This window comes from Andrena cerasifolii, chromosome 2 (assembly GCF_050908995.1).
Source record: "Andrena cerasifolii isolate SP2316 chromosome 2, iyAndCera1_principal, whole genome shotgun sequence".
NCBI lineage: Eukaryota > Metazoa > Arthropoda > Insecta > Hymenoptera > Andrenidae > Andrena > Andrena cerasifolii.
The window spans coordinates 22,670,086-22,696,462 of NC_135119.1; the positions used below are offsets into that span (position 1 = coordinate 22,670,086).

Genomic DNA, 26,377 nt, shown 5'->3' on the forward strand with positions numbered 1-26,377 from the left:
GCTCCTATTCGGAGCATACCGAGCAGTGTTACCCTGGCAGGGAAGGAACGACAGGACATGGGTCCCCTCGATTGTAAAGCGACGCAATTGTTTATAATTCAATTTCGGCAGTGTAATTTATTTCATACTCCGTTATTGTTTTAATACAAAATATTTACAATTGCTTGAGAGTCAGTGACTACTAATCAAGGCTGATGGCAGTGTTTGTACCTGATACTTTTAACAATCTATCGGAACTCTTGGAGACACGTATCCTTTCTGGCTGTAAAATCTCGGCTATTATCTTCTCGTCGCTTCGTCGTTCCGGCTTCCGCGCAACATCTTGCGTTTTATTGCATTGCTGGGCCGCATCGCCTGCCGCCTCCTCAGCGACAGCGTCCAGTTGAGTCGCTTGGATGTCAGAAAAAGTAAGTCTTCCGTTGATCTTACTTTCTGAAGGCACGTGGGAATCGGGTTCAAGTGCCGTGGGAACGGGCGATCGCAACGGCTTCTCGTCATTACCACCGTTCAATCTTAGAATGTTAGCTGGCTCCACATAAAGCTGCGTCACGATCATAACGTTAGAAACTTAATCTCAACCACGTACTACAAGCTTAAGATGCATTACTAAATGTCCTTGTAAGAGACTTACTGCATCGAATGTAGAATCTAGAAACAATTCCTGCAGAAATCGTCGTGCTGGCATTCTATATGTACCACTACCTAAACGAGCTGCTACATCCGAAAATAAACAAGTATCCTATAACATAAAACATCGTTATGCATCAACGTTTTAAACATACATATAATTCTGTTATTTCTAAAATTCGATTTCCAACGTACCTGAAACTTTACCGAATGCAGTTGCCTTAATCTAAGCAAGGTTTGTCGACTATGCCTGTACCATACAGGGTTTGCTAACCGCTGCGTGTGCCTAAGTATTTTCCTATTCGTATAAAGTGATATGTACGTATTAATAAACTTAATAGTATTTCATCTTTCCATCATATCATTTAATTGTGTTACCTTTGTAACTTCATATCTTGTTCTGTAATGGAATCTCTGCTGTTACTTTTGCCATGAGAACATACTAAGCATATACGACAATGTTCCGCATCTACATCGTACTCCGAACAAGACTCCTCATCTACTTCGGTGGTTTCTATATCGGGCTTAGGTGCATCATCCGCTATAACTGGAATCGGCGCCTGTGGCGGTTCTGGGAAAATAGTTATAAGTCTCTTTGGAAGGGCGATGCCCATGTAAAATAAATTATCATTATTATCTTCAGGGGGCGGCGGAGGCGTCGGGGTTAATACGTGTTCCGCAATCCAGCTACGAGATGAATCGAACTCTGACAAACTTTGCAACGAGAGTCGGCCATCCAAACTGTACATCTGTAATCAGATATGGTAATTGTTAACCAAACTTCCACAAAGCGTAATCTACTTATTAAAATAACATATCAATTTCGAGGCACGCCTACCTCTAAGCTACTTTGTGAATAACTTGGTCTTCGATGGCGTTGCAAGCTACGAAGCTTTGCGTATCCCTCAGCATCTTGTTGACTTAATCTTTGAGTACTGGAAACAGGGCTCGGCGTTTCTCCCCTTTCTCTGTAAACGCTCTAATGAAAATCTATTTCTAATCAATGTAAAATTATCTGGAGAATGGTAGTCTTACGGTAGTGCATAACGCCTAGCTTCCAGATCCGTAGCCGCGCTTTCAGATCGGTTTCTGGTTCTTCGAGCCACTGGTTCAGGTAACTCTGGCTTGCCATCGCTGAGACTCCTGTGGTGCCTTTGTATGGGGACTGGACTTGGTGCTGGGTATCTGCTTGTAGGAGGAAGGACTGGCCAGTGGTCTCCGCGTCTGTGTCTAACACACGGCCAATCGAAAGTTAAGAGTGCATCGGCGCCCGCACGGGTGGTACCGATGAGACTAAGAGAGTACACAGCCGTAGCTCGTACCATGTAATACGGGCACGTCTCTGCCATGGACGTTAACAGTTCTATCATCCCCAAGTGATTCAAATGTTCAGCACCCACGGCTGATGTCCCCATGTGACCCAGCGCCCACAAGGCTGATTTCACTTTCAAGATCCTCTTACTTAAGCTTGCAACCTGCTCCTCCCGAGATTCAGCCTCCAATCTCCAGCTCCTTTCCGGGGTGGTGCGTCTGGAATCGTCTAAGCTAGCCTTCCGGCGAATTTCGACCAGGGAATCAACCTTCTGTGTACCATATACATCCGTCGGCTCCACGCCTTCGGAATCCATTATTGTCTCCAATCTATTATTTAACTCCAGCGTTTCGTCCGTACCGGACTCCTCCGACATAGCGTAAGCATCGTCAACTACGGAACGATTAGTTTTCGTGCATCTGGAGTTTGACTCTGAATCTCTGCAACCTGCTTCCATCCTGAACCGTTGAACGACTCGCGCGAACCGTTGTATCACATTTCGACGTAGCAACAGCTGCATGCCCAGATCGTGTTGCGCCAATTGGCCTATTAAGTGTGGTAGAATGAAAATATTGTGAGGTGTCATGGGGACATTGGTCGTTCTCCTCTGATAACAGCCAGTTTCATCCCTTTGCCGGCGCGTTAGGGAATCATGTATTTCTCCCTCTATCAAGCCGACGTATCTCTCCGCGAAGCCTCCCGGGCTGATCCACATTTCTAATTCTTCCGCGGGGGACGACAGTGCCGCGAAGCCTTGGTGAAGGGAATACAGCCGAATCTTTAACAAGTATCCTTTGTCACCCAGCTCTTCTAGCCATTTACTCCAATCCCGGGATTGGCCCCCTTGCTGCAGCAGAGCTTCTAAATACTCCGGTTCTTCGCAAGCTTCGTGTAATGCCTCTAAAGCAGTTAACGCTATGGTTTTATTCGAATCTGACAAGCGATCCGTCAGTAGTGTTATTGCCCAACGATAGGCATCAGCCATCCTGGCTCTGAGTATCAATCGGAGGAACTGTGTAGCGTATAGACGTGTACTGTCCAATGCTGCTTCTGTGATAATCTTAGTCATTACTTTTCTATTAGGTCCGTCCCTAAAATAATCTAAACTCGAAACTATAAGTTTAACGTAACAGTCATGATTAGTAGCTAAAGCTAAGTCTTGCAGTTTCTCTAATAAATTAAACCCCTTCAGGATCACGGTGCCCTTCGCTGAATGGCTCAATTGTCCAAGAAATAGGAAGTACTTTTGACAGCAAGTGGTAGACATTTGACGGGGCGAAAACAAACACTCGTGCGCAGATTGGGCTGTGCGGATGCTAGCGATCTGCTCAGCTATGTCTCCAATTAATTCGTTCAATAACTTTGTGCCCTCGGGTTCGTGTAGTTCCAGTAAACAGTTCAATAAATCACAACCAGCCAGCGTTGCCTCTCGTGCTAGATTGGCATTTGTCGCTAGCTCTACCCTGCTGTATCCATTTAAGCACGGTTTAAAATAGCGCACCAGCCTTTTCATGAACAATCGGTGATCAGAATCGTGGAGTATTCGTATCGTGTCTTCCCGCGAGCGTAATATAGACCGCACTATCGGCCAATTCCACGCGAGGGCATCCTTAGAGCTGAGTACTTGAGCATCTTTTAGAAGAGGCGTCGTGGTTGGCGACTCTCTGCGTAACCAATTCCTGCTGGACGTTCGTTGGCGCCTTGGTAAAGTCGGCCTCAACCAAGTGCCTGCTTGTAAAATTTTGTCGAGGAAGAGACTGGCGGGCGCCGGTCTTCGCCGCATCATAGTGTGCATTCGCTCCAAGATTGTTACAGCTGCCAAGGCTTGGTGCTTCCCAGCGCTCGCGTGCTCCAATAGATTTGGCAAAGGAGGCGTGAGATCGCATACTTCGGATGGTAAAAGAGAATGCGCGAGATGCAGCAATGCGCCCAGGAGAACAGCTGCGCGTACAGAAATAAAAGTGTCAGTGGATACAATGGTTTCCGCGAGGGCGTGATGTAGACCACATTCCAGTAAAGCGTAAACCAACAACGCTAAATGTATTTCGGTGATATTCGGACAGCGCGACGATAAAGATGGTAAAATGTATTTTCCTTCAGCTGCGACGAAACCTTCTGACAACTTCCAAGAGTCACGCGCTCTGCTGGGATCCACGGCTGCGAGAGCAACGTCCGGTTCGTCGGTCCAAGTAGGTAAAGGTAAATCCAACAGTTCGTAAAGTAATTCTAAGACAGCAGCTCGCACTTCAAGTTGATCAACATACAATATATCCGCTATTGCCTTTAAGCCTGAATTATCATCGGGCCGGCAAAAATGTAGAACACCAGAATACGATCTTAGTATGCTTAGTAATGCTAATTTACTAGCAGCGAACCTCTCTCGATCTTCTTTCGTTCTGTCCATACTCAGAGAGTGTAGCTCGCAATAAGGAGCCGCGAAACATAAAAGGGAAACGCTACTCCTAGTATCGGGGGTATTTAATAACTTTAGTAAAACTCCTACGACAGATTCAATTATAGCGGGGCTTTGTCCAGTCATAGCAGCTCTTGCCAGGGTACCGATCCCTCCGCAACTGATTAATACATTTGAATTTAAAACACCTAATTCGCAAAGAGTTGCCAAGAATGCTCGAAACGCTCCATCTTTCTCCTCGACTCCTCCATTCGTTAGACTTATTAAAGATCTTGCTAAAATGGGACTAAAATGTTTCGGAGCTAATACTAAAATTCTTCTAACAAGCCTAAGAGCCTGCATCCTCTCCATTTCATTTCGTAGATTAACATCCATACTGCGAGCCACAAAGTATGGATATTGTAATTTATTAATCGCGACAACATCCTGCTCCTTCTTGAGCATATATCGCACCGCTCGCAAAGCAGCAGCGCGAACTTGTGTTGCTTCATGGACAAGCCCCAATCGCAAGCTGCAAAATAAATACATCGTATAATAATAAATAAGAGTAACAATCGCACGGTATTCGCAATAAGCATTCCCGACTTCTTACCAGCAAAATATATCATCGATGGAATATCCATAATCCGGTGAATCATTTTGGCAAATTAACTTAACAATGGCATTAAGATAGGCTAGTTTCTTTATGTTTGGAACATTGTGACGTTGACACAGATTAGTTAAAACTTCTTTCACATTCTCCTTCAGCCCTGAAAAAATAAATTCATCTAAATAACCATTACAAATACAAAAAATGCAGATATGCGATAAAAAATTATTTATACACGCTGTTGCATAACAGTGTGCAATAGCAAACATTTGCGTGCTACAATGTTGAGAAGCTTATGCACCCTAATCTTATAACATATTACTCCAATATTTTCCTTGGAAAATCATTTACGTTCATCTGGAAGTAATCATTAGTCGTATTTTCTAAAAAGGGACACCTGTCGCGTCGCAAGATGCGAACGAAAGGTGAGCATGCATATGCATATACGATCGTAGACCGATCCGAGTCGGTCACGTTATCAAAGTGCTGTGGCTAGAAAGTTGCAAAGTACAGGTTAGGTTACTAACCTCTTGACAGATCGAGCTGCACGCAGCTGTCTTCACTGTTTTGACGACCTATAAAAAGAACACATGAATAGAAAACGAGCACAGCTTCGAAATAAAGAAACTGACAGACCGATGCTCAACGTACTTCGAAGGGATCTGCTTGTGCGAAGGCTCCTACCCCAGATCATCCAACTAGAAATTGCCATTTCTTTACCGGCTGCTACCCGCGATCACAATCAACACTTTTTGTCCGCTTGTTACTACAAGTCTTCCCTGCGGTATATGTCATTCTCACTGTTAATCCGAACCCCGAAGTACTACAAACGCACCGCTGATAAATCAAAGTGTAACACGATTCAAGTGTTACATGGGAACGTTGCACCCGATCTACCGCAATCTTCGGGAAAATTCGTCGGTACCTGAGAAAGTTGCAAAAGTCACGGTAGACACGCAGTCGACAAGCGAACGCGCTATTTATCCGAAATCTTCCACTCAGCTTTCCGCGCACGCACACGTGTCACATTAATCTCCGCTGTAAATATACGATTTCGAGCTGAACCAGAATATCGAATATTTTATATTTCCAAGATTACAATGTATTTCCCATTGCACGGACGTACGATCGAAATACACCGTTTGACATGCTCGACTGGCCTGGACTAGTCGGTGTTCAGAAGATCGAGATTCCGATGCAACAATGCTGCACGTTACATTTATGAAATATATTAACTTGGAAGAGCTTTACTACACCTCGACTTAACGTCTATTGCGTTTTAACCGCGGCACTTTAATCGCACGGATTTTAATATTATATTCCTCATAAAGAAATTAAATGAGATCTGGCACGGTAAACGGTCCTCCGCGAAAATTACGTTTTACACGCGAAAACGGTCTGTCGCGAAACGGATCGTACGATAACGCGGTAAACAATGGTAACGTGAAATTCCGCCTTTCTTTAACAAATGCTGATTATGAAATGTTTGTTTTTGGCTTTATCATATTTGCGAAATAAGTACTTTATTTCTAGCGAACGTGTTTACAGTTTAGAAGGAAACTTCTCATTATCTTTCAATCGTTGTAGATGGACACACTGTAGTCGTGAATTAGCTTTCAACATTCAACAATCGGTAGCGATCGAGCAGAGGGTTGACTCGTTGCAAATTTAAAATAATGGCTTATATGGTGGATAATTTAGTTCAACCCAATATGGGCCCAACTACTGATAATTTAGTTCCAGATTGGCTTCATTCGGAGCAGAGTACTGGGGTAAGTTTCCTCGAACTCTGGCATTAACATGTTTCTAGGTTAGAATGACAGTGCAAAGTTAAGGATATCTTTGCGGGAAACATTGAAATAAAATTATACCTCTTAATACTGCGTATTTCTTTGCATTAATTTCGATCATCCTTCTATCTATAACAATATTTTGCTTTAACATTATTTTGTTAATCAGACCTCAATTATGGCTTGTGAATTTGACGGAGGAGTTGTAATTGGAGCAGATTCTCGAGCAACAACAGGGTAAGAAATCCTGCATAAAGGCTTTTTACATTACTTTTGTAGCAACTACATAATCGATGAATATTCTTTCAGAGCTTATATTTCCAACCGATTTGCAGACAAGCTGAACAAAATAACAGATTACATTTATTGCTGTCGCTCTGGTTCTGCTGCAGACACACAAGCTATTTCTGATATAGTTACGTACCACTTAGGACTCCATAAGTAAGTAACTTATGTATAAAGTGACCAGATGTCCCACATTGTGCAGGACAGTTCCGCATTTAAGCCCTTTGTCCCACAAAGTGTCCTGGATTGGACATGTAACCTTTTACATTTTTGCAGTGGCATAAAGTTACTGTTTCCTCTACTTTTTTGTTGTGAAAAAAGAAATATTATTAATTTCGTTTCAATGTATCACTTTATAATCACAAGTATGTATTTTTAAATATATTGTAAATGCTTTAATAAACTACAGAAAAGATCTCCTCACGGATCTGCCAACCCTTTCTTTTGTTTTGCTTGCCTGCTTGCTCGTTCCACATTGGAACAGAAAATATCTGGTCACTTTACTTATGTATAAAATAAATGCTGCTAGGTGAGACACAGAGGTATTAAATTACGAACATTGTTATACTTTTACAGAATGGAATTAGGGATGGAACCTCTAGTAGAAACAGCAGCGAACGTGTTTCGTGAATTATGTTACAACTATCGAGATTCCTTAATGGCTGGAATCTTGGTGGCTGGATGGGATAGCCAGAAGGGAGGCCAAGTTTACAGTGTCCCCTTAGGTGGTATGTGTGTACGGCAACCGATCTCCATTGGAGGGTCCGGTTCCACGTACGTGTACGGTTACATGGATTCCCAATACAAGCCGAACATGTCGAAGGATGAGTGCGTGAAACTAGTTGAACACAGTAAGTGGCCAGCAACCTTTGATCGATACGATCCAATTATCTAACGCATGGATACTTACCACGCTTCCTTCACTTTGCAGCATTGGCATTGGCGATGTCGCGTGACGGTAGCAGCGGCGGTGTCATTCGAATTGGCGTTATCACGGAAACGGGAATTGAAAGAAAAGTTATATTGGGCAACGATCTGCCGCGCTTTTACGAGGGGTGAATTTCCTTGACAGTTAGATGTAAATTGTATACTTGCATAAACCTTATTTCTGTATTTCCAAAAAGCTTGTATCAAATACGTCGAGTTTCTTAATTAAATCTAAACGAAAATCATCTCGTTGTTTCTTTATAAACTGCATCCCTTGCTGAGAGCAGTGACGCGCTTCTGAACGCGTAGTATTTAAATGGAATCTCAAAGTTAGTAGTATTATGAACGAACCCTTTGGTTGCCCAAAAACGTTCAGGAACTTGTTTAAATCGTGACCGTCAATCGTGACTAACGCACATCCACACAACTACAACTATATCTAGGTCGTATTATCCACTTACGATTCACTCCCGGTATATACCCGGTCGTTTTAGCTTCGTACTTAATGTCCATTGTCGGTTTAATGAGAAAATTGTCACAATGGCACAATCGTGATGTGTGCAATCGCATGGAGCCGCTTCGTGCTTTTGGCTCTTTTCAGATGAACTGTCACGGCAGTTGCAGTCGGTCGTCCGTGATACCCTCTGCAATCTCCTGCGGTCACCATACGCCACGCAAACCGTGTACCATGCACTCCGCCTAACTCCTTAAGTTCAACGTATCTGGAGACCTGTCTTCCTCCAAGTGTGTACAGTGTTTAAAAGCGCATTGTTTCTATTTCCCAAGTTTTACATAAATTTCAATCCGTCGCTCGCAAATGCACATGAGTGAACAAACCGGAAGTCTTCAGCTACGTGACCATTTCTAAGCAAAGTACCATTAATGGACGAGAAAACTGTCGTGCACAAAAATTACGGTAAGCAATGTCTTCGATTTCAATTAACTCCAATTTTAAGTTCACCCTTGCGTGACCCTCCTCATCCCTCGTCTCTGAGTACCTCAGAATTTTAAAATGGTAAATGGTAATGAACTCGTACCGTTGTGTGTAGCATTTTTCAATGAAAATTTCTATATAAATAAATCCGGCTATCAGTTGCTGAGAGGATCCAGTTTATAACACGGTGCGCCTGAAGGCGTTGGAGCGATCGCAAAAATTCCGTTTTGTAACAAAATGACGGCGGAGAATGCTTTGGAGGACCGGCTGCCGAACTGGTCGCAGGACATGCCGACGGTACAGGAAGTCGGCGAGATAATGCGAACTTTCGGCGGATGGGACTATTCGGTTTTCGGGTTCATGCTGGTGACCTGCGGTTTGATCGGGGTTTACTTTGGTTTCGTTAAGAAGTCCTCGGGAGAAGACGAGTACCTCGTGGGTGGTAGGAACATGAAGACCATCCCTGTCAGCATGAGTCTCATAGCTAGCTTTATATCGGGTACGATTTTACTTGCAATTATAGACAACCGTTTAAAAAGGCTTCTATTACCGCGACTCTCATACTGATAATTGCGCCAGTGGTTATGAAAGTGGTGTATGTAAAAAAACCCTCAAAATTGAGATTTATATTATTTTATGTTATATTGGTATTTCAATGTTATAAAAGAATTGTTGCAAAATAGTCGCCGAGTAAGCAATGATACGATAGTGTCACTTCAGGGGGTTGATTTTGAGATTTTGCGCCCCTAGGCTACAAGCGTCTGCAGCTCCTTCCGCGAAATATCATCAAATATATTAATTGAAATCAGCCGAGACAATTTCGAAATTAATATAATATGGCTACTCACATGTGAGTATTATTAATTTAATCTAATAACTTTTAATAAACTATCTTTTTAATAAAAAATAATTGGAAACATTTTTTAAAGTTTAATAAATTTAAATATCCTCCCAATAAAATTACTTATTTTAATATAATTACTAAATAATTTAAATTAAATTATAAAATTCTGTAGGGTCTTCTCGCCCCATGTATAAATTTAAGCATTTTTATTTAAAATTTAAATTAATAATTTAAACTAGAGACACCAGTAAATATTACATCAACTCATTCATACAAGCCTTCAATAAAAAGACTAATTATTATGCTACCTTTTTTGTTAATTTACTACATAAAAAAAAGTGAATCGTTTTTAAAGTTGTCTCAAGTCTCTGTGTTTAAACATTTTCAAATTTCTTTCGCTCAAAATTTGTCGCTCCTCTAAATTATTGCCCCGCGCCCTTCATAAAAATTGCTTCTGTTCGAAAAAATATTTGAATTTATTAAGTTGTGAAGATCGAAAAACTACGTTCGAGCAATTTTGGAATTTGGGAGACATTCGAAGGATTAAAAACACACATTTTCGTACAAGTTACTCAAACAATTTTGCAACGATAGATAAATTTGACATTAGAAGAGCATATACGTTGTGAAACATTTTGTTCAATAATTGCAAAATATTTTTTAACACGTCCAAAACGCAACAGTCTAAATACCTCGAAACAATGACTCTCGCAACACTTTCTCGAAACGCTCCACTTTCATAATCAACGACAGAATTGATACGGAAAGGAGAGTACTTAACGCGTTAATAGATTCGATTTACTTTTAACGCGCAGATTAACAAACTATTGTTGCAATAACAGGTATTTCACTGTTGGGCACACCAACGGAAGTTTACGTGCACGGTACCAGCTACCTTTGCGTCGGTTTCGGTGTCATCATCGTCGGTTTCGTAATGTCCGGAATATACTTGCCGGTTTTCCATGAACTGAAAGTAACGAGCACCTACGAGTACCTCGAGAGACGCTTTAACAAAAAGATAAGACTACTAGGATCTATGCTCTTCTCGATTAGCGTCGTAAGTGGCTGCGATCGATTTCGTGATAATATTCCGATACATAGAATTGAATACAAACTTGACTAAAAATCGTTTCTATAAAAAAAAAAAACATAAATTACCATTCTTTTAGATGACGTGGCTTCCAATAGTCATTTACGTACCGGCGTTGGCTTTCAATCAAGGTATCACATGCGTATCGAATAACACGCCGCTAAAATTACACATTAATCCCTGAAACTAATACACGGGTATGATGTGCTTGCAGTTACAGGAGTGAACGTACACATAGTCACACCGTTCGTATGTATCGTGTGCATCTTCTACACTTGCGTGGTAAGAGACGGCTGGTTAATCGTTGCGAGAATGCTTTTCCGTTAATCAGTTGCGTAATCTACTTCGCGTTCTTCCAATTAAGGGTGGTTTGCGGGCGGTGGTGTGGACCGATTTCACTCAAACCTTCGTTATGTTCGGCTCTATGCTGCTGATCATTATCAAAGGCACATCCGACGTGGGTGGATTCTCCTTAGTGATAAGGAGGAACCAGGAATCCGGGAGACTCGAGCTACCCTCGTGAGTATGGTATAATTAATTAGAAGACAGAACAAGGTGTGTATCATTCTTAACTCGTGCCTGTTGGATGCGCAGGACTGATTGGAGTCCTCTAACGAGGCACACCATTTGGTCCCTGACGATAGGTGGTTTCTTTCACTGGCTGCAAATAGCCGCTATCAATCAAAGTATGATGCAGCGGTATCTCGCGCTGCCCACGCTGCGATCGGCTAGAAGGTACAATTAACTTGTCCGCCGTGTAAATTCGGCCCCGCGGTGGTAAATAATGTAACTTAATGCAATTGTGGTTTGTAGAGCGCTCTGGATTTTCATATTCGGGGTCTTGGCTATAATGGGAATATGCGGATACGCGGGAATGTTAATATATGCCTGGTACCACGAGTGTGATCCACTTACGACGAAGGTAATGATCGGGCTTCCCTGATAGTCCAATTCCACCGCGCATCCTGACTCCAACAGTAATGGACAGATTCTCACATTCAATGAGCTCTATCCATATTCCTGATATTTAATATTTCCCATTTAATGGACCATTTGCAGGTATATCCTAATGCTAGTTTTTCCCTTACGCTTTATGTTTCTTCGATGAATTTTTTTGGGTGTAGTTGGCAGGCGCCAAGGACCAGCTGTTGCCACTGCTCGTCATGAACATATTAAGCGACTTCCCGGGACTTCCGGGTCTCTTTGTCGCCGGCGTATTTAGCGCAGCATTGAGGTAACTTCCTTCTTTTCTCCATCCTGGCTGACAATGGGAAGATTGAAAGTGCTCCTCTTTTTATATTTTAGTTCTCTGTCCACTGGGTTAAACTCCATGGCCGCGGTGGTGCTGGAGGACTTCGTTAAGCCATTCAGAAAGACACCCTTCACTCCCAAGATGGCGGACATTTTGATGAAGCTGACTGTAGTCGTTCTGGGGGTGATCTGCGTGGGACTCGTGTTCGTCGTGGAGAAAACAGGATCTCACGTTTTACAGGTACAGTAGAGGAAATTAATACTCGATGGGACGTTCGTCTGAAACAGGGCACGTTTCAGCTGTCCACTAGCTTGGCGTCCATCACCAGCGGACCGTCCCTCGGTATCTTCAGCATGGGTGTCTTGCTGCCCTGGGTGAACGCCAAGGTATGCAGAAATTTAATGTCAAATAAGTTTTATGAATTTTATATGAATTCGCGCGAAACTTAGGGTGCCCTCATCGGCGGCCTCTCCGGTCTGGGGTTCATGGGGTGGATCAGTCTTTCAGCGGAAGCAGCGATTGCCAGCGGAAGATTAAAGTGGGTCTCTTAAATATAATGACAGAAATTCCCTTGTCCCCTACTAACGCGAAATTGTCTAATAGATTCGACGAGAAACCCGTCACCACTGAAGGATGCTACTACTCCTTCCCCCAGGTGGAAAATCTGATGCTGTTCGATCCCCCAGTTTCGATCTTAGAAGACGACAGCTTCCTCCCGTAAGCATTTGCGAGATAGCTTTACGGGGAAATGGGTTTTCGCGATACACCTTCTGAATTGCTAATTTCTAGAGAGCCCCTAGCGTTGTACCGTCTCAGTTATCTTTGGTACACGGTCACTGGCGCTTTGGTAACGATGAGCGTCGCTCTTGCCGTGAGCCTTATCTCGTCGCAGAACGTTGAGAAGCTGGACCCGATGCTACTGGCCCCGTTTATAAGGAGATTCGTGAAAACGTCCGACAAAGTGCAACAAATCGAGGTAGATAATGTTCAATGAAGCAAGGGCGGGTTTTTAAATTTGGCGTCCCTAGGATAACAAGCGTCTGACGTCTATTTTAGTTTAAAAGAGTCGGGACGATTTCAAAATTAATTCAACATGGGTACTCACATGTGAGTTTTTGCTAATTCGATATATGGAAAAAGAGTGAATTGTTTTTAAAGCTGTCTTAAGCTCCTGTGTCTAAACCTTTTCTAATTTATTTTCCTCAAAATTTGCAGCTCCCCAAATTTTTTGCCCCTCAAAATATATCGCTCCCAAAAATTTGCAGTCCCCAAATTTGCGGCTACTCAAAATATATCGCTCCCCAAAATTTATCACTCCCCAAAATTTGTCGCTCCCCAAAATTTATCACTCCCCAAAATTTTCCGCTGCTCAAAATTTGTCGCTCCCCAAAATTAGTCACTCTTAAAATTTTATCGCTCCCCAAAATTTTCCGCCCCCCAAAATATATCGCTCCCAAAAATTTGCAGTCCCCAAATTTGCGGCTACTCAAAATATATCGCTCCCCAAAATTTATCACTCCCCTAAATTTGTCGCTCCCCAAAATTTATCACTCCCCAAAATTTATCACTCCCCAAAATTTTCCGCTACACAAAATTTGTCGCTCCCCAAAATTGGTCACTCTTAAAATTTTATCGCTCCCCAAAATTGGTCACTCTTAAAATTTTATCGCTCCCCAAAATTTATCACTCCCCAAAATTTGTCGCTCCCCAAAATTCAACACTCCCCAAAATTTTCCGCTGCTCAAAATTTGTCGCTCCCCAAAATTGGTCACTCTTAAAATTTTATCGCTCCCCAAAATTTTCCGCCCCTCAAAATATATCGCTCCCAAAAATTTGCAGTCCCCAAATTTGCGGCTACTCAAAATATATCGCTCCCCATAATTTAACACTCCCCTAAATTTGTCGCTCCCCAAGATTTATCACTCCCCAAAATTTTCCGCTACACAAAATTTGTCGCTCCCCAAAATTGGTCACTCTTAAAATTTTATCGCTCCCCAAAATTGGTCACTCTTAAAATTTTATCGCTCCCCAAAATTTATCACTCCCCTAAATTTGTCGCTCCCCAAAATTTATCACTCCCCAAAATTTTCCGCTACACAAAATTTGTCGCTCCCCAAAATTGGTCACTCTTAAAATTTTATCGCTCCCCAAAATTGGTCACTCTTAAAATTTTATCGCTCCCCAAAATTTGCCGCTCCTCAAAATTTGCCGCTCCCGAAAATTTGCCGCCTTAGGCTGCAGCCTACTTAGCCTACACACAAATCCGCCCCTCCAATGACTACTTAATTGATAAATAACTACATCTGGAAAGATCTGATTTGATTCCCTCGCATGACACTATGGTCGTTTCTTCGTTCAGGTTGGAAACTTGGAAGTTGGTCTCGAGCCGCGAAGAACCAGAGAGGAGAGCGCAGCCGAAAGCGTTTTATTGGGATGACCTTGACCAACGATCATTGATGTTGATCGAATCAGGGGTCGACAAACTGTATACGACGAAGTGTTTGGTTGACAGGCTGAAATATTAAATTAGACCAGCTGGATGTAAAATAAGTTAGGCCAATCACGAGGGTACAAAGTGACTCGGCAGTGCCCGGCAAAGTGAAACGCTGGCGATGATGGGACGGGGAAAACACTTTGCAAGCACAACTCGCAGCGGCGCGGAGCGAATAAAATAAAATCGATTCGCCACCGGCCACGAAAGGAAACGGACTTGGAATCAAAAGTGTCCATAATATTTTTTACACTTACCCGTAGATGTATTTCATACCGTATATTTCAATGTCAACGAAGATGTACAAAGATAATACATGTGATAGTATTCTTATACTACGCTAGTTATTCTTTTAACCAACTTTTACTTTCACTGTCAAATATATAACATTCGATGTAAAAAACAATGAAATTTACTTAACGTATTTCTTTTACTTCCATCTTTCATCGCACGTAAAAAAAAAAAGAGAGGAATGAAAAGACACCGGATCTGTACAGTCTGATGAGCGATGCGAATAACATCTGGTGATATTGTTTCCGATAATATGACGTATCAAAATCATAAAAATCGCAGTCTAATTCTCGTTTTCGTGGATACGCGGAATAAAAAAAAAAATAGAGAACCCAGAAAGAGGGAAATATCCTTGTAGAAATAAATACATAGATTGCTCGTGACCGAAAGGGATGCATCGATAACATTTAGATCACTATACTTTAATGTTTAATATATTGCTATTACTATTATTACGTTTTTACAATACGGTTAACAAATACTTAAGATCACTTTTATTGACTGCATGCACATTCGCGATCATCCGGGCCCGTGCAGCCTGCGTGTATCCGAGATTGAGCGTCAGATTATACAGGGACTTTCAGCTATTAATGTACAAATCGTCTCGGGCGGTGTGTTTTCATGGATTAATCATGTGAATACGTTCTACATCCTATATGCTTGCGCGTGCACAGATTTATCTATATAAGGGTGACCAGACACGGCATTATGATATTTTGTACTTTAGGAGGATGACAAGCTGCACGAGCATAGCTGTAAATGATGCAACATAAACGTGCTCCATGTAACAGTATTTATTCACGCCGTAATGAAGGTTTCGTCGACTTATGCTCGATAGCGTCTCGTTACAATTGTTACGCAATTGAGGACCTTGCAGCAAGAAGGGTGCAGCTCCATCAAAGGAATATTTTTATAAGCAGTTTTTTCTAATTTACTAATTAGAAAAAATTGCTTATAAAATTATTCCTTTGATTTAACATTAAAAAGAGAACACCAATTGAAAAATATAGGTATATATTTTCACAGAATAAGTAGTAGTTATTGAGTTGATAAGATTTTGTTTCTACTTTTGACTTCAATGACTTATCTCTACGTTTATTTCTATTTAATATTAATATTAATATTTGTATTATAGAATATTTTTTCGCCAAAAATAGAAATAAAAACTTAGCAACTCAATAACTACTTCTGTGAAAATATGTATTTTTCAATTAGTGTTCGCTTTCTAATGTTAAGCCAAAGCAATAATTTTAATATTAATATTAACATTAATATTTTTAATTATTTGCCATAAATCGCTCATTTGTTATCGGATTTGCATCAAACATGCACCAAACGATGTAGAATTTTTGTACATATATTACACGTCATAACTCAAAAACTATCAAAAATGGAGCTGCACCCCTCTTGCTGGAACGTCCTCGATTACTGTTATAAAAATAAGTGATTCGTGACGCGTTTCGGCGCAATCATTGGTCAAGCGAATGGAAAGCGTTCGAGCGACTGGTAAAAATAGAAGAACGCCGCCAAATTGTATTTTAAACAAACAGAAACAACCGCAAGTAGGTACTCGTCGCAATACAAACTCCGCTGGCGCGTCGGCAACTACAATTTGAATTCATCACGGTTCCTTACGATACTGCAAGGAAAGAAACATCCGAAACTGCGACGAAACATGGACGATACAATTTTAACTTATGCTCTTATTATCTTCGTTATTCCTATCTACATTATTCTTTAAAGAGTCTGGCACTTACAGCCTCAACAAACGTACGAATTAAAACGGTCACAGACGTATGAACCCGCGAATAAAGTATCCGCGGGAGGAGTGAATGTAAAAGATGATTCTTGTACTTACAAAATAAATCCCGGTACGTGTTCTTCTTTTACAAAGGACAGAAGGCGAAATGCGGAATGTATATTACCTAAATGCAAATGCTAGAGAGAGAGTAGACGCGCTCCGAATGGAATAAATAAATAAATAAGTAAATACACATGCGTGAACGCTGGAGTACATGTATTTATTTATTCGTACGGCTCCTTAGACTTTAGACAGCCACTGCTGAAGGAAATCGCAGAACGTTGTGCTAACGTCACACGATCGCCGTAAGAAACATGCAACGAGATTTGTAAACTGCACCGTGAATTCTTAACCGAGAGCCATCGGCACTTTCTGACTCAAATTCGTTCGTCCACAATTCCTTCTAATTTTATTATAAATCTCCGTGTTTCAATGCCAGAACTAATATATTATTACATACACTGTGCATGTTGTTTGTCACTGAAAGCAGTAATTAATAATATGGGCAAGACCCATTCCCATGATTATGGGAATATCAACGATTCGATATTAACACATAAAAAATATTTCTTTGAATTGGAATTGCTTTTAAAAGAAAAGTTAAATTACTGAAGAACCAAGACAAGCCAGTACCGATGGCCCTTGCTTCTTCGAGGTGCAGCCACTGTTAAAGATTCGTGTAGAAACGAATGACGTTCTTCGACGACAGAGTAACAGAATTAATAAAAAGGTCTCATTGTTCTCCATCGAAAGTACATCATCGGTTTCTACGTGAGATTGTTACCGTCGGGGTTGTAACTACTTTATACAATTTCGACTAGATTAGAATTTTTTAGAATAAGGGAAGCGTGACGCTCCGTTTCTTTTGCATCTACAAAAGCAACGTCGTGACCTCTCAATAGGCTGGCCACACTGGTATACAAAATATTTCTTGCACCTCTCGATATTACACGATACTACAATGGATATGTATATATTATACGTGTACGAAACAGATAGTATATAAAATATTCTTCGATCGCTGAGAGAACACGCGACGGACCTTCTCAGTTCTGCATCGAGATGAAAGCAAAATCGTTCCCATTCGTTCTAACGTGTAAAAACGCCCTCGAAGTATCTGAATATTCTGAATAGTTTAGTATCAAACGAGAATCCCCGATCATCGTTGGGCAGAATACAAAAGGATTACATTTGATTTCATCTAACAGACCTGAAAAGATTGAGGATAATTATGGAATAAGAGAAGCTATTGCCCCGTTTGAAAAATCTTACAAATTCACTTTTATAAAACCGTAATTGTAAGTGTACACTTAACCGAGCACGTCTTCATATGCTGGTGACTCGTATTAGATTCAAATTAGACTTGCTTTCCGAACGAATGAAAGGGTGGACGTATTTTGAGGTAGCACAATCGACACGATGTATCCAAAGAGGGATGATCTCATCGTTTGGTCCCATTTCGAAGTAACGATTTCAATTATTTGAACAACACTACGCGTTAGTTCGAACTTCAAATCAAATCTGTTTAGATCAATAACCGAATATGATCCATTGCTATCGAGAACGGAATGAAGCGAAGTGCACGAAACTAACAGCATCTGTAATTAATTTTAAATTGCGATAGAAATTGTCGATTATTCAACGGAGGACTACAGAAGGACAAAGATTTAATAATTTGGCCTGATTCTGCAGGTACCGCTATTAAGATTATCCATATCTACTTCCTTTCTAATTTTCCTTCCACCCCCGTTTTTATTCGTATTGAATCTATATTAAACGTTGCGCAGACAACAGACTTTTCAGCGGACTTCCTACTCTTGCAAACAATGAGAATCAATCGATTGCGTTACGTATGAGAAGTGCGTCATCGCATAGAACACGGTTTAATGAGAAGCAATCGCATAGACGTGAATGTCTGCCCGGTAACATCGCGTAACTAGGAAAAAAGCTTCTACCCTTGAGACGCAAGCCTAAAAATTGTCACCGACATAATGAGCGTGCAAAAACACGGTCGTCATAGGCGGTAACGCGAACCTATGAATCCCGTTCGGAGAAAAACAAGGAACTTAAGTCTTAACGTACTAATTCTAAGCATGTGATCGTTGTTCCCTATCTACATCTCTGGACGCACGAATCGACTTGCATGTTTAAAGAAAATAAAACGCGTTTGAGGCAGTTAAAATCTATGCACAGTCGCCAATGAAATTCGTCGCCCTCTAATATTCTAATTCAGAAATATTTTCACATATAAAAGTACAGTTAAAGTAAGAACGTAATAATAACGACAGCGGTAATTAATAAATCAGAGTACATATAAGTGAGGGAAAGTCAAGTATGCTTCACTAGACGGCCGAGGATATAAAAAGAAAGTCATTTATAAAATATATACGTGTATCGTAGATAATTTTATCTGCCTCGAAATTGAAACGTAAACGTAACGATGGGGATAATTCGAATGACATAGGAATTGTACGCGGCGGCCAGTCGTAATTGAAACACCGAGTACAAGTTCGAAGCACGGCACCGTTGACGAAATACTTTCGGACTTGGAGGCGACGTTTAATCAAAAGCTGGCCGTTACAAGATCGATGCTATAACTGCTGGCAAGGTACAGTTTGAGGTGGTAGCGCTGGTGGCAATGGTGCATTCTCTTCATGAATCATCACGAGCTTACCGTACTTCACCATTCTCCGTCTATGTCTCTGCTGCAAACAAGAGCTTCCTCTTTTAGCTGGCATTGACTTTCAATTTTCGAAACTGATAAAATTATTTCTCTCACACAGAACGTAGGTATAGTACCGCTTGTACATACCTTCTCAGTATTTTTAACTATATCAACTATATATTACGAAATTATAAATATGCTTATCATCGAGTACGACTTAGATCTAAAATTCTCTTTCGTAATGTAGTAAGCAACGAAGGAAATGTTCAGGCGAATGAACGAAAGAGGTCCGTGATAATTTGTGCACCGTTTTCTTTTCGAATGAAATCTCTTACAATCGCTAGAAGCTTAACACACGTCTATGCCATACACCCTTAAAACAGAATCTTAAGATTATGTTTTACCTGCGACATCGTGCCTGCCGTCCAACTTCCGTTGCTGCTGCCACTGTCACTGCCGCTGGACGTGATCCCGTCTTCCAGGACAAGCTTCGTCTCGAAACCCTCCACTTCCAAGTCCAAGTAGAGCTGGCCCAATTGATCGTTCACTAACAGGGGCTGATTAAAATTTTTTAAGGCATCCATGTCGGCTTGAAGCACTTCGTTCAGTGTCTTAGGGTGTATTTGATACTCGTAGATCAGCTCCGGCGTTAGTTGGACACCCTCGAGCCACGGCGGTTCCTTTCTTCTCTTTCCTTGGTGCTGCTGCTTGGCATTGTCCTAGAAACGAATCATCCCGTTTACTCGATGATCAAACAGCACTTCTCAATCGCGAGAACGTGCGTCGCTCACCTCTGGCACGTATTCCGTTGGCTTTTGGTCCGGGTTGCAGCTGCTGTCGCTGCTCTTGTATAAAAAGCTACTGTAAAAGCTCGACGAACTCGACTCGTCGACGGTGTAATCGTTTTGCTTGTGGAGCTTGTGATTGACAGGCGTTGGGACGTCCACCAAGCTCGAGCAACCGCCGTCGTTGCTCAGGCAAGAGGAGAACAGTTCACCGGGCGATAGTACCTAATCATTATTGCGTATCATTGTATATGTTTAAAGAACCTGAACAACTTAAAATAAGAACAATGTCACGCACGAAGCTGGCTAATATTCGCTGCCAGAATTTTAGTTTACCTTTTTAGAAGATTCAGACATCGCCATGATGCTGCCCGGTTCTGCTTTCACGCTCGTCGCTTGACTCGCCGGTCGCTTCCGGTCCGAACACTTGTCCACGTTCGACTGGCCAGTTTCCCGCGCGGCTGGTGTTTGCTCGGGGATGACAAATGGACGGTACATCATCCCCGTCGGTGGGGCGCCGATCACTGGAGGATAAATGACTCCAGCCATCGTTGTCGTCACATATGAAACTGGCACAAACACTGGAAATTAGTTTCAACATTTAATCTTGCTATGCGGTACAAATCCCCGCGTCCTTTACACAGTTCACAGGGGGTACGTACTGTAAGGGTTCAGCTGCGGGGGCTGCATCGATCGAGGTGGATTGAGCTTCTCCTGCAGAGGCGACAGTACCGCGGAGTCGCTGGCTTGTGAAACGGGAACGTAGTACACTGGTATCATAGGCGGCAGTATTGGTATTCTGGGTATTGCTTGTGAATTGGCACTGAAATTTACATACAATGGTCAGTGGATACGTCTCCCACGTCGCGTTCATTGCGTGCACGTTATTTAATACGAAGGGACTCACTTTCGTTGCACATTGCATCGTTGAGCAGGCGTTGGAGGTGGTACGGTAACCGACAGAGGCTGCCACAAGTTAATGTTAGTACCTGTTTGGATTACAGTTGATTGATCGACACTCATGCTTGTGACCGTTGTAGTGACTTTCGTGGGGAACTGACCCGCGTTACTCGTCCTCGACGCTTCGTCGTGTTTGGAGATCTGACGAAGCGTAAACGAGCGTATTAGATTCGTATCGACACCTAAACTCGACAGATCGTAATATGGATTACTAACTTTATAACTGTCTCCCTTCCAGCTATGGCTCCCGCTTCTCTTCACCCCGTGACCCTGATTAACGTAATGCGCGGTCTGATCCGTCGCCATCTTCTCGGTGGTTGTCTTTATCCGTGCGTCCTTCAACTTGTCGCTGTTCTTGATGCTGGAACGTAGCTCCCGGTGCTTCTGCATCATCAGCTTCTCCATATCCTCGTTGTGACGATTGAGCAGCGACTCGGTCAACGTTGGAGGCTTGAAACTCTCCGTGGTGGTGGTGTTGCTGGTGGTGTTGGACGTGTTGCCTCTGCTTGCCGAGCTGGTCTGGTTGTTGGAGCCGCTGCTCAGATTCTCCGCGCTTCCGCTGCCGCTGGCGCCGCTTCCGTTTATCGGCGACATGCATTTCCTCGCTACAACCAATAATTTTTGTGTTAAGATTCATTCGAGCACGTCCGAGCTAAATATAAGTAACAGAGAGAAGCTACCCCTTGACGATCCCTCACCTGCCAAATTCGGGCTCGTCTTCCCGCCCTCGTCATTGCTGGAATTAATGTTCTCCTCGTCGCTGCCGTACATGGTGGCCACCGGCGGCTTACTCTTAAAGAACCTTTCAATATTTTCGTTGTAGTTGAGCTGGTTGTAACTCGGCGGCGTCTCCGTGGACGATTTACTGTCGTAGTACTCGTGATGGGGCGAAATCTCACCGAGCATCACGCTGTCGTGCTCCTGTAACAAGGGATTGCGTGATCCCTTCACAAGTATATTGTAGCGACTTAGAAAGAGTTATCAAATGCTTTCGTCTCTGTCAGTTTGTTTTGCAAATTTGCCTTGCGTTATGGTCGCGCCGAGCATTTGGTACGTTTGTTAGACCCGTTTTGCGCAGCTAGTCGACCGTTAAGAGCGAAAGAATACTGCGCGATAGAGAGGATTCTCTGCGCTTACGCAAGTCCATCTGCTGCAACCTGGCCACCGTAAAAGCGCAATATTTACAGCGCACGAGCGACCAATCGACCGATTAACAGTTCTCCAGCATCAATGTTAGTCGCCTCGGCTGCTACACAACCCACCAAACTTCCTTCCCGTCTTCTCTTCTAACTACCTGCAGCCACACACCTTCATCCATACTCGCTCTTCGATTCAACAATTTCTCTTTTTTTTTTCTTTTCTTAAAATACACTCCCTCTTCTATTCACTCCCTCTTCTATTCTCGCCCTCTCATTTTGCCTCGTTAGTTTCAAAACCTTGTAAGTGAAGAGATATACCGAGCCTCTAATCGCGGCTATCATATTGCAATAATTTATAAATACACTTGTAGCCTTTAACGTATCTCGACTGTTACTCCAATCTGTGGAGTACTACCGTGCATCTCGCGCTGCATGGTGATGAAGAAGCAAAGGAAGAGACTCGACGCGCCTGCTTGATTTCGAATGATAACGATTTTCGAAGTCCGTGGTTGGGGTAACGTAGAAGAAACATGCCTGGACGCGTGAAGAGAGAAAGAATGTTCGAAGCAGAAGCTCTTCAGGTGACGAACACGACGAAGAAAATTACCATCCAGGAGCCACTGACAGAACACGACAATGGAAAGTATGACACGATCCAGTGATATGGATAAAAAATGAAGATTAAACAATTTCTCAGATAAAAGAGCGGCGAGAAGAAACAACGTGCTTCAATGTATAAAAATCGTTCCTTACGAGTCTATAATCGTTCCCTCGACAGAGTACACCATCGGTCAGATAAAGAAAAGGCCGTACAATAAGGCAAATTGAAAAAAAAAACATGTTTCGATTACGTTGTCAATTTCCAAGGCGAATCATTGACGACACCTTAGGTTCGTCAGAAGTAGAAATTTGAGATGAATGGACATATCAGTGAATTGAAACTTCTATTACCCATTTTATCGTCCGTTTTACGACAGATCTGCCGGCGAATCAAAACAGAAGCGACTTGCTACTGTATAATCCGAAGAGTTGCAATCGAGGTTGGTTTTTGCATATTTTCAGCGTGATTCGTTTAACATGTATATCACGAATAACACATTGAATGAAAAGATGAGTAAATAGACTTACCAACGACGTGCCTACAAGGTTTTGAAATTGACGCTATCCTTCTCACCGGACCTATACAATATTCACTTTGCCCTCCGTCCGTGTTACGTGCAAAACATCTCATTTATTTTCTTTTTTTAGTTGTGACTTGTAACGTTTTTACTTACGATCCGCCGTGCTACGAATATTATGCCCTAACTCGTGAGAAAGCGGCTTTAGTGTTACTTTTTCGAGATAACCATCCGGTTAGACGTGGCACCAGGCTGTAAAATGTTTAATCAATTGCTGCGTTCCTTACTCACCTTGCACCTTAGCTCGCAAATCTCATCTAAGTAAAATTCTGGGGCGTACCGTTCAGAAGCGAGAATCTCGTCGTTCCCTCGACTTTCGCGCGGTAATGCCAGAGTGAAACCAAAAAGGCAAACTCTCATTAATTGAGTAGTTTCTTGTCGCGTAAGAAATCTCTGGTTGCTTCACGAACAGATACATAGAACTTTTTCCTACTAGCCATCCAACTGATCGTTTATACTCTACTTACGTCGTACCTTACCTGGATCAGCAAAGAAAAAAGAAGTTTCACAAAGAACAATGGCAACTCGACCGTTCCCTAAGCAACTATTTCTTCGAGACACGTTTAAATAAATCTTCTAACAAGCCTCGCGACAAAATTCTTTTTTCCTTGGTCGTCCTGATAGTGACGATGCATTTTCGGTACAACGCATTCGTTTTCTTTTCACTAGGGCCATTATGGTAGCTCGCGATTCAGGGCAAAGAAAATTGGCTTCGAAGAATAAGCGCTTAAAGTATTTACAGAAGAAACGGCGCGCAAGACGGGGCTTCGATAAGCATCGGAAAAAAAACGAATTTGTACCAAAATTTTATCGTACGATTCGCGAAGCCACGGGAGCGACGCGAATAACGGCGCTTAGATTGTTTAAAAGTTCTAGCGTTAAGATCTAATACCTTCCACGTTTTACCGTCCTAAGCGTAACGTGGGAAATATGCAGAGCTGCAAGTGTGTGCTTGTAGCAAACCATTAACAGCGCACCATAGCGTACTACTGCCAAGATAGATAAGTGTCGGCGAAACTAAAACGTAGCTAATAGTCACCGAAAAACTCCTGTCGTCGGCAGCGAGCACATCTTTGCCAAGACCGGGTGCCCTCGTCTCCTGCAGCAGATTTTCCATGAAGGACGCGAGGTCCTTGCACCTCTTTGACACATCGTGCTCAGTTATATCTGACTTTCTTTGGATGCTCTGCGCAGACGTACGATAGAACAGAAGAGAAAAATTTGGGAAGTGAGCGGATTACATTTATCGGGGTAAGGATTTCGTGGAGAAACAAGCTAAAACATCGTGAAACGTATTCTTTACTGTCCCTCTGTCCCCCGTTTTCACCGCTCGAAATTCTTATCGTTTCGTTCTCGCATTTATTTCCGCTAACATGTATCCGTCACGAAATTCCGCGGCACGCGAAGTAATCGAGTTCAGTCGAATTAATCGAGCCTTGAAAGTTCCTTGCTACGCAACAAACTAACGCGCAAACTGGTATAAATTTTAGTACGCAGTAAGGCAAAATAAGATCCACGCCGCGTTTACTTTTAGATACTCGAAGGCTGCGAGTGTTTCTAGGGGGACAGGGAAGTTCGAAGGTAAAAATACCCGACTCCACTCGCCCCGAAAATTTCCATTACCCCGCATCCCTATCGGTCATACATTTACGTGGCTAATAACGTGCATTTACGATAGAGGGTGGCGTAATATTACTGGTGGATCACACGCCGTGGGTACATGTTTACCCTGTAAACAACTCTTATTCCTTCGCATACACGGCCTAGACAAATCTGCGCTAACTATATCGCTGGTTCAGGTTGGATCGTCGAGGGAAGACGTACCTCGTCGAGAAGTGTACGTATCTCTCCTTGTATGATCTTGGCCTCTTTCACCACCTCCTCGCTAATGTTCGCCAGTTGGACGTAATCGGTAGCGCGCGGCACGCGAAAGATGTCGGGATTCGCTGGACCCTTGAGTACCCTGTGCTGACCTACGACAAACTCTAGTTTTTTCGTCCATGGATTGATAAAGGACGACCACTCGGTTTCGAGGAAGACGTGGCCGCCGTTCTGCACCCCGAACCTGTAGGGTTTCGATCTGAAGGAGGCACCTTCGAGCCTGATCACCTGTTCAACGATATATATATATACATGTACACATACGAGCAATCGGGGGTTAGTAAGAGTTGCACTGGCTTGCACTTTTTCTGCGGATTAGATATTCTTTTCTGGCTATTTCTTTTTATTTTTGTCTCAAGCGTATACTCGATCGAAACCTAAAGTTTTGATTTTTTTGTTTGTTTGTTTGTTTTAGGGCGCATGCTCACAGTCTCATAGATGTCTTTGATGAAGGGCAGATCCTCGGGATGGTAGAAGTCAAACAGGGAACGGCCAACCATATCCTGAGGTAGATAGCCAAAGTATTGGACTACGTCAGGATCAACATGGGATAGGTGGCACGTCGCGGTGTGGCGGGTCGTGAATATCGAGGATATTATTGTTTCTTCTGGCGCTGCGGAGAACAATAAATAACAAGGTCGGGGTCATTCTCTCTCTTCCCAGGCGGTTCCTTCGTGATGAAATTTTTTAGTCATAAATGGTACGCGATTAAAGGCTCCCCCAAACCAACGCGAATATCCGCTCCGCGCCGCGGATCAAATAAGGCAGCAGTGTTTTTATACGTGGTGGCTTATGGGCAGTGTTATCTGATCCGCGGCGGATCCGCTCCGCGCGGCGAAATTCGCGTCGGTTTGGGGGAGCCTTTAAAGCGTTTCGATTGGCGGAGAAGCCTGCCGGGAACCGGGTGAACGCTTTGCAGAGACCAACATGAGACTACGTCGCGTAAATTCTGCACGGAACCATCGCAGGCTTCTGCGAAGATCTCTACAAGCTTCTGCATGGCACTCTAAATCGCCCTACGACTACACCGGGCTAAATAAACGAACACAGAAGAAATTATTGGATAATAAGCCGCTTCTAATGTAAGCGTTAATATCCAGGCGAGAAAGTAACAGGCCGATAA

At 42.6% G+C, this 26,377-nt stretch overlaps 4 protein-coding genes across 14 annotated transcripts in view; 2 read left to right on the top strand and 2 right to left on the bottom strand.

Annotated features, from left to right (window-relative positions):
• Nucleotides 1-97: 97 nt before the first annotated feature.
• Rictor (rapamycin-insensitive companion of Tor) lies at nucleotides 98-6,403 on the bottom strand. Its single transcript, XM_076831112.1, has 9 exons — nucleotides 5,593-6,403; nucleotides 5,469-5,516; nucleotides 4,945-5,101; nucleotides 1,663-4,863; nucleotides 1,466-1,595; nucleotides 1,006-1,376; nucleotides 823-925; nucleotides 632-739; nucleotides 98-541 (listed from the first exon to the last, which is right to left on the bottom strand). The coding sequence occupies exons 1-9, from the start codon at nucleotides 5,651-5,653 to the stop codon at nucleotides 182-184; spliced, it is 4,539 nt and encodes a 1,512-aa protein (XP_076687227.1). The 5' UTR covers nucleotides 5,654-6,403; the 3' UTR covers nucleotides 98-181.
• A 125-nt stretch (nucleotides 6,404-6,528) lies between these two features.
• Nucleotides 6,529-8,188, top strand: Prosbeta1 (proteasome beta1 subunit). The gene is made up of 5 exons (XM_076831189.1): nucleotides 6,529-6,713; nucleotides 6,901-6,968; nucleotides 7,041-7,172; nucleotides 7,593-7,867; nucleotides 7,948-8,188. The coding sequence occupies exons 1-5, from the start codon at nucleotides 6,618-6,620 to the stop codon at nucleotides 8,073-8,075; spliced, it is 699 nt and encodes a 232-aa protein (XP_076687304.1). The 5' UTR covers nucleotides 6,529-6,617; the 3' UTR covers nucleotides 8,076-8,188.
• A 347-nt stretch (nucleotides 8,189-8,535) lies between these two features.
• On the top strand, nucleotides 8,536-14,889 carry LOC143378959 (sodium-coupled monocarboxylate transporter 1). Of its 2 annotated transcripts, none has more exons than XM_076831161.1 (15): nucleotides 8,536-8,859; nucleotides 8,993-9,376; nucleotides 10,564-10,778; nucleotides 10,891-10,942; nucleotides 11,026-11,093; nucleotides 11,176-11,330; nucleotides 11,406-11,546; nucleotides 11,625-11,733; nucleotides 11,936-12,045; nucleotides 12,117-12,303; nucleotides 12,363-12,449; nucleotides 12,513-12,601; nucleotides 12,667-12,780; nucleotides 12,853-13,039; nucleotides 14,423-14,889. In XM_076831161.1, the coding sequence occupies exons 2-15, from the start codon at nucleotides 9,115-9,117 to the stop codon at nucleotides 14,498-14,500; spliced, it is 1,854 nt and encodes a 617-aa protein (XP_076687276.1). In that variant the 5' UTR covers nucleotides 8,536-8,859; nucleotides 8,993-9,114; the 3' UTR covers nucleotides 14,501-14,889. The 2 variants fall into 2 exon arrangements, with proteins under 2 accessions (XP_076687276.1, XP_076687275.1); XM_076831160.1 differs by having other exon boundaries at nucleotides 8,537-8,859; nucleotides 9,037-9,376.
• Nucleotides 14,819-26,377, bottom strand: part of Per (period circadian regulator) — a 30,090-nt gene continuing 18,531 nt past the window's right edge. For 5 of the 10 annotated variants that reach the window (XM_076831135.1, XM_076831132.1, XM_076831131.1 and 2 more), the window contains 11 exons: nucleotides 25,683-25,867; nucleotides 25,198-25,482; nucleotides 24,413-24,559; nucleotides 21,755-22,001; nucleotides 21,273-21,661; nucleotides 21,004-21,197; nucleotides 20,759-20,919; nucleotides 20,433-20,677; nucleotides 20,103-20,321; nucleotides 19,716-20,030; nucleotides 14,819-19,351 (listed from right to left, as the gene is read on the bottom strand). In XM_076831135.1, coding sequence (XP_076687250.1) covers nucleotides 19,238-19,351; nucleotides 19,716-20,030; nucleotides 20,103-20,321; nucleotides 20,433-20,677; nucleotides 20,759-20,919; nucleotides 21,004-21,197; nucleotides 21,273-21,661; nucleotides 21,755-22,001; nucleotides 24,413-24,559; nucleotides 25,198-25,482; nucleotides 25,683-25,867 — 2,501 coding nt within the window. In that variant the 3' untranslated portion in view covers nucleotides 14,819-19,237. Of the gene's footprint in view, nucleotides 19,352-19,638; nucleotides 20,031-20,102; nucleotides 20,322-20,432; nucleotides 20,678-20,758; nucleotides 20,920-21,003; nucleotides 21,198-21,272; nucleotides 21,662-21,754; nucleotides 22,002-24,412; nucleotides 24,560-25,197; nucleotides 25,483-25,682; nucleotides 25,868-26,377 lie in introns of those variants that run through there. The other 5 variants (XM_076831138.1, XM_076831137.1, XM_076831134.1 and 2 more) reach the window with 4 other exon arrangements.

Bases quoted from the DNA above. Each gene is read 5' to 3' on its own strand.
- Rictor (XM_076831112.1), bottom strand. From the start codon at position 5,653: ATGGCAATTTCTAGTTGGATGATCTGGGGTAGGAGCCTTCGCACAAGC. The intron at 4,864-4,944 runs GTAAGAAGTCGG...TTTATTTTGCAG, and splicing joins ATCGATGATATATTTTGCTG to CTTGCGATTGGGGCTTGTCC. The intron at 740-822 runs GTACGTTGGAAA...TTTATGTTATAG, and splicing joins TGCATTCGGTAAAGTTTCAG to GATACTTGTTTATTTTCGGA.
- Prosbeta1 (XM_076831189.1), top strand. From the start codon at position 6,618: ATGGCTTATATGGTGGATAATTTAGTTCAACCCAATATGGGCCCAACT. The intron at 6,714-6,900 runs GTAAGTTTCCTC...TTTGTTAATCAG, and splicing joins ATTCGGAGCAGAGTACTGGG to ACCTCAATTATGGCTTGTGA. The intron at 7,173-7,592 runs GTAAGTAACTTA...ATACTTTTACAG, and splicing joins TACCACTTAGGACTCCATAA to AATGGAATTAGGGATGGAAC.
- LOC143378959 (XM_076831161.1), top strand. From the start codon at position 9,115: ATGACGGCGGAGAATGCTTTGGAGGACCGGCTGCCGAACTGGTCGCAG. The intron at 10,779-10,890 runs GTAAGTGGCTGC...CCATTCTTTTAG, and splicing joins TGCTCTTCTCGATTAGCGTC to ATGACGTGGCTTCCAATAGT. The intron at 11,734-11,935 runs GTAATGATCGGG...TTTTGGGTGTAG, and splicing joins GTGATCCACTTACGACGAAG to TTGGCAGGCGCCAAGGACCA.